Consider the following 13238-nt stretch of genomic DNA (forward strand, 5'->3'; position numbering starts at 1 on the left):
ACAGACTAGAGTAACCTCTGTTCTTTTTTTTTTTTAACTTTTGGCTGCACTGGGTCTTAGTTGCAGCACATAGGTTTTTCTTGCTGTGGTTGCATGCAGCATGTGGGATCTTAGTTCCCTGACTAGAGATGGAACTCCCGTCCCCTGCATTGGAAAGCAGAATCTTAACCCCTGGACCACCAGGGAAGTCACAGTAACCTCTGTTCTTAGCAAGAGATACATAAAAGACAAGTGCAAGGCTAATATTCTTCATTCAGGCACTCTTCATTTTTACATTCTTTTAATATCAAACATATTCCAGGCGCTGTGTCGTAAAGAAAGGCAAGGGAAACAAGACAGCGATTAGGTCACCTCTTAGCAACATTCTGCTCACAGCTAGACCTCATATAGATTCTTTGTTATTAAAGCATAATAATAGATTATCTCACTGTCTCTTTTTTTTAATTGTGTGTATTTTTGTAGACTGTCATAAGTCCCTTTTGAAAATAGGATGGCATTTAAATAAATTTAGGGTGGAAAAAGAAAATAATTACATTAAATAGATCAAATATTTATAGATATAAATGATGTGATATATTGATTGCAAAACAAATTCAATTTTAAAACAGTTTTATAGACTGCAAGATAGCACTTGCAGTTACCCCATACAGAACTCTTTAAATGAGATTGATCTGCTGCAACTTTAATCATTTCTCTTGTATATAAAATTTTGCTGCACAGAGTTGCAGAATCCTGTAGCACCGTATTTTCTCATAGAAAGCAGACAAAATGAGGATTCAGGCCCAAAATAGCTGTGCTCCCATAGTCTATGCACTAAATTTTAATATGGTTGCTTTTATTGATGAACACATAAAGATAATGTTTCTCTTTAAGCCAGGCTGGAAGAAGAAATATTTCTCTCCCTTTAAAGAAACAAGCTAAGCTTTAGGAATAAACTTTCTAGATTCTTCTCAAGTTAAGCAATGGCAGCATTTCTGAGATAAACATACTCTCCCAAGAGGAACATTCTGGAGGACACACTTATTTAGATGTGGAAGACCTTGGATATTGACTGAAGAAGAAAAGGCATATTTCTTAAAGTCACACCTGACACAGGGAACAGGAAGAGATGAATTGGCTCCATGGTCAGAGGTCACTACAGTCATTTCACTCAGTCCTTTCAAAGCTTGATTACTGAACCCTGACCCCACTAATTCCTCTAAGAGTACAGGATGAGAGGACGAGTCTGCTCTCAATTTGTTTGAACCATGTGAAAATTCAGCCGTGTGTGTCTAGTCTAGACACAGATCAGAGCAAGAACAGGAAGTATAGCTGTAGTGGTACACAGCAAAGGTAAGGTGACCACTTCCTGGACACCAGACATCCTTTGTAACCAAGCAGCCTCACTAAGCAGTGTCAAACCTCCTCTTCCCTTTCTTGTTCAGCTACTCAGATAGAGGAATGGAGTGATGGGCAGATGAATAAATGGAGATGGAGAGATAGATGATTGTTTGATCAATCAATAAATAAATGATAGAGAGATTGATGCTTCCCAGCTGGTACTAGTGGTAAAGAACCTGCCTGCCAATGCAGAGATGTAACAGGCGTGGCTTCCATCCCTGGGTGGGGAAGATCCCTGGAGGAGGTCATGGCAACACACTCCAGTATCCTTGCTTGGAGAATCGCATGGACAGAGAAGCCTGGCAGGCTATAGTCCATGGGGTTGCAAAGAGTTGGACATAACTGAAGCGACTTAGCATGCATGCAGAGAGATATATAGATTAGATGTATGCAATAGTTGTTGTTGTTCAGTTGCTGAGTCATGTCCAACTCTTTGTGACTCCATGGACTGCAGCACTCCAGGCTTCCCCGTCCTTCACCATCTCCTGGAGTTTGCTCAAACTCATGTCCATTGAGTCAACGATGCCATCCAACCATCTCATCCTCTGTTGTCCCCTTCTCCTCCTTCCTTCAATCTTTCCCAGCATCAGAGTCTTTTCCAATGAGTTGGCTCTTCCCATCAGATGGCCAAAGTATTGGAGCTTCAGCTTCAACATCAGTCCTTCCAATGAATATTCGGGATTGATTTCCTTTAGGATTGACCAGTTTCTAACCACTGGTCTTTAAGGAATCAGGAGTTCTATAATAAAGGGGATAGAAAATTATCAATACTTAGACATGTAATGGTAAGCCTAGCATGGATGGTAATTTAATCTCTGTACATCTCTTTGCAGTCTTGCGGCAACATCTACAAGGGCCTTGCTCAGACTGGTGCCTGGGGCTGTTTTGATGAGTTTAATCGAATCTCCGTGGAGGTCTTGTCAGTGGTGGCGGTGCAGGTACTAGGGACAGAAGTTGATGGGAGCACGTGGTCTTCATGCCAAGCACCCAGGCCTTCCGCACCCTCTTGATTTCACCCCCTCCTCACCTCCCCCCTGTTGGATTTCCTCCATCCGCCTAAATCAGGCATGGGTGCAGCACAGGGTATCCACGGGGTCCTACCAAGGGGAATCCATTTACTGGCCTTGATTCTCCATTTCTTCTTCTGTAATATGGGAAGAAAGAACATCCATGCACCTGATTCTTGGGGTTGAGGAAAGGCTCAGCAGGATGGCAGAGCCCATCTCCTTAGAAAAGGCACAGAACTGTCTGTCATGAATACTCACACCTGTGGTGTCCCAATGCAGCACCTAGTACTAGAGGTTACCAACAAGCTGTCTCCATGTGTCCCTGCAAGGAGCCAGGGGACAAAAGGGAAGCAGTGAGAGACAGATAGACCAAAGTCAGCAGAGAGTTCATCTTGGGCTCCAGAGATTAAATGACCAAGTTCCACATATAGCTGGGATTGTGAAAGAAGCAGGTTCTTGTAGAGTTAGCCAGACAAGGCGGGGGAGAAGTGGTTATGTGTGTCAGCTCTGAAACCACACTGTTCACTTCTGGTCCTGCCACCTACTAGCCATGTGCCCTTGGGCAAGTCAATATCTCAAATTCCACATCTGTAAACGGGGTTAATAATAGTACATACTTGATCTGGTTGTAATAATTGTTGAATGAGTTAACTTAAAGCCCTACACATAGTAGGCACACAATAAATGTCAGTCTCTGATATGATGGTGATGGTGGTGGTGGCTGTGGTGATGGTGGTGGTGGTGGTGACGGTGATGGTGATGGTGGTGGTGGTGGTGGTGATAGTGATGGTGATAATGGTGGTTGTGGTCATGGTGATGATGGTGGTGGTGGTGATGGTGATGGTGGTGGTGGTGGTGGTGGTGATGGTGATGATGGCGGTGGTGGCGATGATGATAAGGGTGATGATGGATGATGATGGTGGTGGTGGTGGCGATGATGATAAGGGTGATGATGGATGATGATGGTGGTGGTGGTGGTGATGGTGATAATGGTGATAATGGTGATAATGATGGTGGTGGTTGTGGTGATGATGGTGGTGGTGATGGCAGTGGTGATGGTGATGATGGCGGTGGCGGCAATGATGGATGATGATGGTGGTGGTTGTGGTGATGGTGATGATGGTGATAATGGTGATGATGATGGTGGTAGTTGTGGTAATGGTAACGATAATGGTGATAATGATGGTGTTGGTTGTGGTGATGGTGATAATGGTGATAATGATGGTGGTGGTTGTGGTGATGATGACGATAATGGTGATAATGATGGTGGTGGTTGTGGTGATGGTGATGATGGTGATAATGGTGATAATGATGGTGGTGGTTGTGGTGATGGTGATGATGGTGATGATGATGGTGGTGGTTGTGGTGATGGTGGTGGTGGTGATGGTGGTGGTGATGGCGGTGGTGATGGTGATGATGGTGGTGGTGGCAATGATGATAAGGGTGATGATGGATGATGGTGGTGGTTGTGGTGATGGTGATAATGGTGATAATGGTGGTGGTGGTTGCGGTGATGGTGATAATGGTGATGATGATGGTGGTGGTTGTGGTGATGATGGTGATGATGATGGTGGTGGTTGTGGTGATGATGGTGATGATGATGGCAGTGGTGGTCAAGGTGATGGTGGTGATGATAAGGGTGATGATGACCGTGGTGGTGGTGGTGGTGATGATTACTATCACTATTACTTGAACCCTGAAGGAAAAGGGTTGAAGAAAAGTAGAAGGTTGGAACACACAGGACAGGGAAGAAGGGTCTACTCTCTAGTCTCGCCAGTCTCCTCTACACCCTTCACTCCTCCTCAGCTGGCCCAGGTCCAGGCTGTCTTAACAAACTTAGCATCCTAACTGATGAGGCAGTGCCCAGCAGCCACTGTCCCCAGTGTATAACAGACACTGAACTTGCCTAATTTTGAAACTGCCCAACACAAGGGCAGTAATGAGGTCTCCAAGATAAATTTTGCTTCTGGAGTTAAATGAAATCAGTTCAGCCTGGAATTCCCTGATGCTTTCACATTCTCATCCAGGAATATATCTGAGGATGCATTCTCAAGAAAGTGGTCTGACAACCACCTGGGCAAAAGCTGAGCTACTACTGTTTAAAATCATAGATCCCAGAGGGGAAAATTGCACTGTGTTCACGCCGCAATCCAGGTCGGCATGTTGGTGCAGAAGCCGCAGCAGCTGTGACAGCTCCCCCGCCCTCCGCTCTCCTCCCTGCCTCTCCTCCTCTCCGCTCCTCGCTTGTCCATGTCCCTCTTCCCAGTAACTTCTGCAAAAGTGAGCATGCCTCAGTGTCCTCGTAGGTGGAAATTTTCATTTCTCTGTCAGATTGGTTAAGCAGAATTACGTATCCAACTGGGAGAGGTAAAGCAATTCCGAGAACAATTACTCTGTTATGTTTTAAACATTTAACATACTACTTTCCTTTTTTCTGGAATCTTGCCACTACTGTAGCAATCAGTTCCCTAGGCTTTGGGTTATATGGGCCAGCCATTACCCTGCGCCTCCAGCTTGGGTCCCCTCCATGTTCCCTGGTCAGGTGTCCCTGATACATCCTCCTTTCAATAGATTCAAGCCCTGACTGTGTGTTGGGCTGTGGCTGGAAGCGGTTAGACACAGCAGAGCAGCTAGCAGGGGCTCTAGAACCCAGCACAGCAGTGTTTCAAAAATGCATGCGCTGAACAAATAAATGCTAGTGTCTCAGAGCTAGGGGAGCTCCCGTGTAACACCATTTATAGAGGAGCCTAAGGCCTAAAGTAAAAACACAGAAACATTTTTTAGAATGTAAAATGTGATGAGTGGGTTCCACTTCCCAAAGAAAGCAGACTTCAGCCTGCCCCTGCAGAGAGAAGCATGGAGTGAGCCAGGCAGGGTTTTTTATTTTGATGTTTTAATTTTGTGTTGGGGTGTAGCTGGTTCACGTTGTTGTGATAGTTTCACCCCACATTCCTCATTGGGTGATGAGGGCAGTGAGGGGCCCCAGGGCAGAGTGGTGCTGTGAGCACCCTGGGAACCAGCAGAGTCTGGGCTGTTGGGCCAGCGCGCCAGGCTCTGGAGGCCACCTCGGCCAGAATGCATGGACATTCTGTGCACGGAGAAGAAGTTTCAGTCTCAAGCTAATTGCTGCGAGCTCAGCAATTCTGTCATTAGAGCTTCACTTGGGAAAGAAGCTGAATCCCAGTTGTGGAACCACTGGGTGTTCTGGCAGAAACCGCCCTCCTGGACACTGAGAGCCTCACCCGTGGGAGACGGTCCACTGCCTGCAGTCCCTCTTCCTGTCTGTCTCTGTCCGTCTGTGTGTCTGTCTCTCTGGTCCAGCTGTCTGTCTGTCTCCCTCTCTTTCACAAGTGTTCCAGTTCTGACTCTCTCTGCACCTCTCCTCTGTCTCTGTCTTGTTTATGATCCAGCTGTTTCTCTCTCCTGTCTCATGCACACTCCAGTTATTTCACTCTGAGCCTCTCTCTCTCGCTCGCTTCCCTTTGTGATCAGCTCTGTTTCTCTCTCTCTGCTTCTCCCTCTGGTATATGGCCCAGCTCTCTGTCTCTGTTATTTATAGTCCAGCTCTTCCGCTCTCCTTCTCTCTCATATACACTCCAGCTGTTTTGCTCTCTGTCTCTGTCTCTCTCTCTCTCGCACACATATTCAGACACACTTCCCTGCAGCCCAGCCTCCACGGAACCCTTGACTGTTCTAAACACCTGAGCACAGCTGATACACATGAGGTTCATTCAGAACGTTTTATTGGCCCCGACTTCCCAGTTCTGCAGATGTCGTAGGGCCTGGCTTGACAAGGGAGCCCGTTTTGCCTTCCCTCCTTCTGCTGCTGATCATTTTTGCACACACTTTCCCAAAGCAGCAGGTGTGGAAATAAATACGTGAATTTCATTTCTGTCTCTGCTTCACTGCTCTAAGAATGATCTAGAATCTACATCTGACAAGGTCAAGCTTCAGCTTAAATCCCCTCCAGCTCCAGGCCACATTTAAGAAAAACTCTGATCTCTTTAGAAAGACATGACTAGCCCCTGGGCATCTGGCCCAGCCTCCCTTTGCCACTGTGGCTCTTTCCTCTCCTCACCAGACACCCCATCCCTGCTGGACTCACCTCTACAGGAAAGAGCTGTTCTAGAAATGTAGTTGGGGGAGGAGCTGAGAGAGTTAAGACCAGATAAGGACCACACTGCAGTGATGGAGGACAGGTTAACAGTTTCCATGTTAGTTGCTGTTGTTGAGCATTTGTGTGTGTGTGCTAAACTCCTTGTGGACTTTATTTCACTTACTCCTTAGAGCAAGCCCCCGCAATAGGTCCTGGTGTTCCTTCCTTCCATCTTGTAGTAGCTGAGAGCCCAGGCTCCAGAATCCACAGGCCTGGATTCTGATGCAGGTACCAGCACTGAGCAGCTGTGGAGGGCTCAGCAAACTACTCCCCTCTTGGTACATCCAATTCTTTACAGAGAAAAAGGATGATGGTAGTAAAGAGCCCCCCTCAAAGGATCCTGGTGGGGATTCCATGACTTAATCCAAAACTGTGCCTAGGACAGCAGTCAGTACGGGGGGAGGAAACCAGTGCTCAGAGCTGTCCATCTCCAACCTCTTAGACGCCACATGATAGGCATGGGCATGGGGCTAGGGGCGGCCAGATTTCCTTTGGACATGCACCCAGTGCCCATTAGTAAAGGGTCCAGAGCTCAGGCCTCAGGCCTGTCCTTCAGTGTGACCCTGGGGTCCCAGCCTTAGCCACCATCCGACCCCTGGAACACAGAGGGGGCATTTTCCCATGACTTGTTCACCAGGTAAAAAGCATTCAAGATGCAATTCGAGACAAGAAGCAGCGGTTCAGCTTCCTTGGAGAGGAGATTAGCTTGAACCCATCCGTGGGCATCTTCATCACCATGAACCCAGGCTACGCTGGTCGTACAGAGCTGCCTGAAAACCTCAAGGCTCTGTTCAGGTGAGCGTTCACTCTGCCCTGGGCATACAAGGACTCCAGAGAGAAGCTTCTTTATTCTTTCCACTGAAAACATATGACATATATGTTAGAAGAAATGTAGAACATATATTAAAAAGTAGGTTATATAAAACACATTTAATGCCACCAGCAGTAAAATGATTTTTTTGCCGAATTGTGTTCTGTTTTTCTTTACAGGCATAGGATTTATGCATTTGCAGTGTATGTTTGTGGTCTATACACAGTTTTGCATTGTTTTTTAATTTCATAGTTTATCATAATCCTATCATAAATAGTTTCTTCTTCTGTTAGATATTCTTAAGAAATCTCATTTCATGACTGTGTGTTATTCTATCAAGTGCATGGTCCACAATGTAGTTAGCAAGTCCCCTGTAGTTAAACGTTAAGACTGTTTCTGACATTTAAAATAAATTTATGCATCATGGTAAAATATACATAAGTAGTTTTTTTGTATGCATGATTATTTTCTTTGGCTAAGTTCCCAGAAATGGAATCACTGAGTTAACAGGGAGAAACATTTTTAAGGCTGTCGACCCACACTGACAAGTTGCTTTCCACAAACAGTAGTGCCAAGTGACACTCCTGGAAATGAGGCATGGTTGCTGTTCAGTGGCTTAGTCGTGTCCAGCTCTTTGCGACTCCATGGACCACAGCCTGCCCAGCTTCTCTGTCCTCCACTATTTCCTGGAGTTTGCTCAAATCCATGTCCATTGAGTCAGTGATGCCATCCAACCATCTCATATTCTGCTGCCTTCGCCTCGTTTTGCCTTCAGTCTTTCCCAGCATCAGGGTCTTTTCTAATGAGTTAGAAATACCAAAGTATTGGAATTTCAGCTCTAGCATCAGTCCTTCCAGTGAATATTCAGGACTGATTTCCTTTAGGATTGACTGGTTGGATCTCCTTGCAGTCCAAGGGACTCTCAAGAGTGTTTTCCTGCACCACAGTTCAAAAGTGTCACTTCTTCACCAATCACTCTTCTTTATGGTTCAACTCTCACATACATACGTGACTACCAAAAAACCAGAGCTTTGACCATACAGACCCTTCTCAGCAAAGTAAAGTCTCCTTTTTAATACGCCATCTAGGTTTGTCATAGCTTTCCTTATAAAGAAATGCAATTGAAGACACGTAACAACTCTAAGCTCCTATAGTGACCCCATGGACTGCAGCCTACCAGGCTCCTCTGTCCATGGGATTTTCCAGGCAAGAGTACTGGAGTGGGGTGCCATTGCCTTCTCCGATTACATACCTAATAATTTTAAAATTAAGTAGTTGTAAGGACTTCTCTGGACTTCCCAGGTGGCATTAATGGTGAACCCCCACCAATGCAGGAGATGTAAGAAACATGGGTTTGATCCCTGAGTCAGGAAGATTCCCTGGAAGGGGGTACGACAACCCACTCCAGTGTTCTTGCCTAGAGAACCTCATGGACAGAGGAGCCTGACTGGCCACAGTCCATAGTGTTGCAGAGTCGGACACAACTGAAGTGACTAAGCCCAGCACAGCACAGGGACTTCTCTAGCAGTCCAGTGGTTGAGACTTCGCCTTCTAATGCAGTAGGTGGGGATTCAGTCCCTGGTCAGGGAGCTAAGATTCCATGTGCCTCATGGCCAAAAAACCAAAGCATAAAACAAAAGCAATGTTGTAACAAATCCAATACAGACTTAAAAAAAAAGAAAGAAAGAAAAGAAATACAAGGGAAAGGAATTCTTTAAAAACTAAATAACCATAAAATAAAATGTTACTAGAACTCGAAGGAAAAATCACAGTAAATTCTTATATACAGATAAAAATTGCCTTCGGTATACTATTTCTCATTTTGTGGCAAGGTGGGGTTAACAGGTACTGACTTCAGCTCTTGGCATTTGTATGCAAATAAGTGTAGAATAATCTCTGAGGGTCTGGATTTAGAGGAGACAAGTTTCAGGATGAGGACTGAAGAGATTAGAGAGACTTGGTTCCTCAACAGTAGCCCCAAATCTGTGATAATTTGGGGCTAATTACTAACCTGTAATCTGCTAATTACTCAGGCTTCACTAATCTGTGCCTTGTGTAAGGCGCACTAGACTTAGCTGGCAAGACGTGAGTCGTAGCGCCAACTCTGTCCCCATCTGATCACATCATCCATCACCTTGAGCATGCAAGTCCACTCCCTTTACCCTTATTAATTCATTTTAACATTAAAAATCTTCGATGAAATCATTGCCAAGGTCTCAGTTCCCACCCTCATACATGCCTTCATCTATGATCTCAGCCAGTGTCACTTGTCTCACAAGCTCCTGTCCAGGTGTGGCTGAGCACCCACTCAGCCCTCTGTCTCCCTCTCACAGGCCTTGTGCAATGGTTGTCCCGGACTTTGAGTTGATCTGTGAAATCATGCTGGTGGCCGAAGGATTCATCGAGGCACGGTTACTAGCCAGGAAGTTCATCACCCTTTACCAGCTGTGCAAAGAGCTTCTCTCTAAACAGGTAACCCTCCCTGGTTACACCAGGTGACCACTCAAGTGTGATTGTCAAGCTCTGGATGGGTTCTGGAGCTGGGGTATTAGGGAGACATAGCACCTTCTCATAATAGATTCTTTACTGTCTGAGCCACTTATCAGACTTCCCTCTATGGGCTTCCCTCATAGGTCAGTTGGTCAAGAATCCACCTGCAATGCAGGAGACCCCGGTTCAATTCCTGGGTCGGGAAGATCCACTGGAGAAGGGATAGACTACCCTCTCCAGTATTCTTGGACTTTCCTTGTGGCTCAACTGGTAAAGAATCTGCCTGCAATACAGGAGACCTGGGTTTGATCCCTGGGTTGGGAAGGATCCCCTGGAGAAGGAAAAGGCTACCCACTCCAGTGTTCTGGCCTGGAGAATTCCATGGACTATACAGTCCATGGGGTCACAAAGAGTTGGACACGACTGAGTGACTTTCAGTTTTTCAGTTTCATAATAGATAGTCACTGTGCCCATAAGCATATTCAAAGCTCTTCAGACTTCTGTAATAAAGATAACTTCTATAAATAAACCATAACAAGGAAACTTCTATAATAAAGATACATGTTTATTATCTTAGCTAAGATAATAAAGATACATGTTTATTATTAACTAAAAAATTTGGCTTAGCCTAGCATTTAAAAAATAAACCTGTTTGGCCACAGTGGTCCATTTTTTAATACAATACTTAGTAACTACCAGCGTCCCATAAGAAACATTGCAGTGGCCAGTGACAGCCCTTGGAGGGAGTGGTCTCTGCCTGAAGCAGCATGAGATCTGGGAAGCAGACTGGGGAGAGAGGGTCAGACATCAAATGGCACCCCAGTGCTCTTTGCTTCTGGCCCTTAAATGTGGCTTCTTTCCAGGAACTAGGAACCCAGAATCTTCACCTGCTAGGTCATAGATCTTTTCTTTTGCCCCCACCTTGACCTCCCAAGTGACCTAGTAGTGACGGGATATCTAATTATGCCGACACAAGCCTGAGCCCGTGGGTCCAGCATTCCAGCATCTCTGGTCTCAGCAGCCCCCTTCCCCCAGGATCACTACGACTGGGGCCTGAGGGCCATCAAGTCTGTGCTGGTGGTGGCCGGATCCCTGAAGCGAGGAGACCCTGACCGGCCCGAGGACCAAGTCCTGATGCGCTCGCTGCGAGATTTCAACGTCCCCAAGATCGTGACTGACGACATGCCAGTGTTCCTGGGCCTGATCGGGGACCTGTTTCCTGCCCTGGATGTCCCTCGGAGGAGAGATCTCGACTTCGAAGCCCTGGTTAGGAAGGCGGTGGTGGAGCTGAAACTCCAGGCTGAGGACAACTTTGTGCTCAAGGTACATAGGGTTTTTCCTCCCTTCTGAGATTTGTCTCTTAATTCTCTTCTTTGACAACGGGTTACACTTTGTCCTTAATCCAAAGGGCTGCTTTCAATGTACAGATATTCATCGACTTTGCAAAAACTCAGTTCACTTCAGTAGCTCTTCATAGGGGCTTCCCTGGTGGCTCAGGGGTAAAGAATCTGCCTACAATGCAAGAGACGTGGGTTTGATCCCTGGGTCAGGAAGATCCACTGGAAGAGGAAATAGAAACTCTCTCCAACATTCTTGCCCAGGAAATCCCATGGACAGAGGAGCCTGGCTGACTACAGTCCATGGGATCTCAGAGAGTCGGGCGTGACTGAGCAACTAAACAGCAGCAACAGCTCTTTAGAGGGACACCCACAGTGTGGAATGTGTCATAGGAATGCAAGAGAAAGACAGAGCCCCTACTGTCGGGGGGTTCACATTCTCACAGAGGAATGAGACACAGGCTCTGTTATATCGCGTTCCTTTCCCGTGAATTACTTCTGCACCGTAATAACATTGATGCATCTCAGAAACCTTACTTTCTGCAAAACTGTTCGGCAAAAATAACACTTAGGGCAAAGAAGGCTTCCCTGGTGGCTCAGATGGTAAAGAATCTGCCTGCAATGCAGGAGGCGCAGGTTTGATCCGTGGATCGGGAAGAACCCCTGGAGAAGGGAGCAGCTATCCAGTCCAGTATTCTTGCCTGGAGAATCCCATGGACAAAAGGGCCTGCAGGGCTCCAGTCCATGGGCTCCAGGGTCGCAAAGAGTTGGACATGACTGAGTGACTACCACTTTCACTCAAAATGTGAGAGTATTGTACCCAAAGCCCTAAAAACTCAGCAATGTGTTATTTCATCAAAAAGCTCTGGTTTGAGAAGGCATCCTGCAGTCTTTTAAAAGTGGTGATATTAACTTGGAAAGAAAAGGAATAGTCCCATGGAGGTGTGAAAACTGGGAAGGAGATGTAACAGTAAATTTCTGGAAAGATGGAGAGAGAATGGAAGAAGCCTGACAGGTCAAGCAGAGCAGAGGGGCGCTGCAGGTGTAGAAAGGGCTTCAGGGGACCAGGAGCCAGGAGGCAGCCAGTCTGTCAAGCAGAACCTCAGAGCGGCTCTGGGCTCAGAGCAAGTAGTGAAGGAGGGCAGGGAATGAGGAAGAGAGGTGAACACAGCCGGGGGGTGGGGGCAACGTTAAGACACATCGTAATGGGATTCAGAAGTCAAGGGTCAAGAGGGAAAAATGAAAGTTTTGTGGCTGGGTGATGGATTGAGGTGTATAGGTGACCCACGATTGAATGAAGTTCAGGATGATATCAGAACCTCTCACCAACAATATCAGATAGTACCAGACAAAGAAACCATTCCTTCAAAGTTCTGAGGGGGAACAATCTCAAAATTCCATTATGTACCAGGTTATCAGATATTTTCAAGGAGTTACCGATTTTATTAATATTACATAGGCATCCTATTCGATTAAGCTATTTGAGAACATACTACAACAAAACATGGATGAAAAACAAGTGTCATGGGATTCAAAAATTCAAGAATCAAACAAGGGAAGTCTTTGAATTATCGCTGTCAGCAGATCTAGGAAGCAGTTAACCCCAATCAAAGCAGCAGTTCCATGGTCTCTAAGAAAAAGGACCTCAAAAGTAGATAAGGCACATAAATGGGAAAGAGAATCATTGAGGAGCTTAAAGCAATCATCTTCCTGGTATGTGTGTGTTGAGGGCTGAGACACAAAATTAGAAGCTGATTGGAGCCAGATTGCAACAGGGCCTTGTAAACCAGTGTAAGGATTTGGGATTTCATCACCAAAACTTAGGAGAACCTTTGAAGGGACAACCTGATGACAGTGACAGGATCACATTTTCATTCCAATAAGCATACAAGAGTGTAGAAAAGTGAGCCTGAAGGCAAACTACAACAAGAGTGAGGATGCCTCCCATATGGCCACTGTCCCTCAAGAAGCTCCTTGATGCCAGCCTCATCAAGCCATCTGGTCAACCACATCATGCTCTATCACACCACAAGCCTTTGTGCTGTTTCCTCTGCCTG

The 13238-nt window shown here is 46.0% G+C and overlaps 1 protein-coding gene across 1 annotated transcript in view; it reads left to right on the forward strand.

The window, feature by feature from the left end:
* Positions 1-13238, forward strand: part of DNAH9 (dynein axonemal heavy chain 9) — a 286432-nt gene that overhangs the window by 107664 nt on the left and 165530 nt on the right. The window contains exons 28-31 of the mRNA XM_018064667.1: positions 2214-2318; positions 7181-7338; positions 9688-9826; positions 10880-11167. Of these exons, the coding sequence (XP_017920156.1) occupies positions 2214-2318; positions 7181-7338; positions 9688-9826; positions 10880-11167 (690 nt within the window). The remainder of the gene's footprint in view (positions 1-2213; positions 2319-7180; positions 7339-9687; positions 9827-10879; positions 11168-13238) is intronic.

The sequence above is a fragment of the Capra hircus genome, chromosome 19 (assembly GCF_001704415.2).
Source record: "Capra hircus breed San Clemente chromosome 19, ASM170441v1, whole genome shotgun sequence".
NCBI lineage: Eukaryota > Metazoa > Chordata > Mammalia > Artiodactyla > Bovidae > Capra > Capra hircus.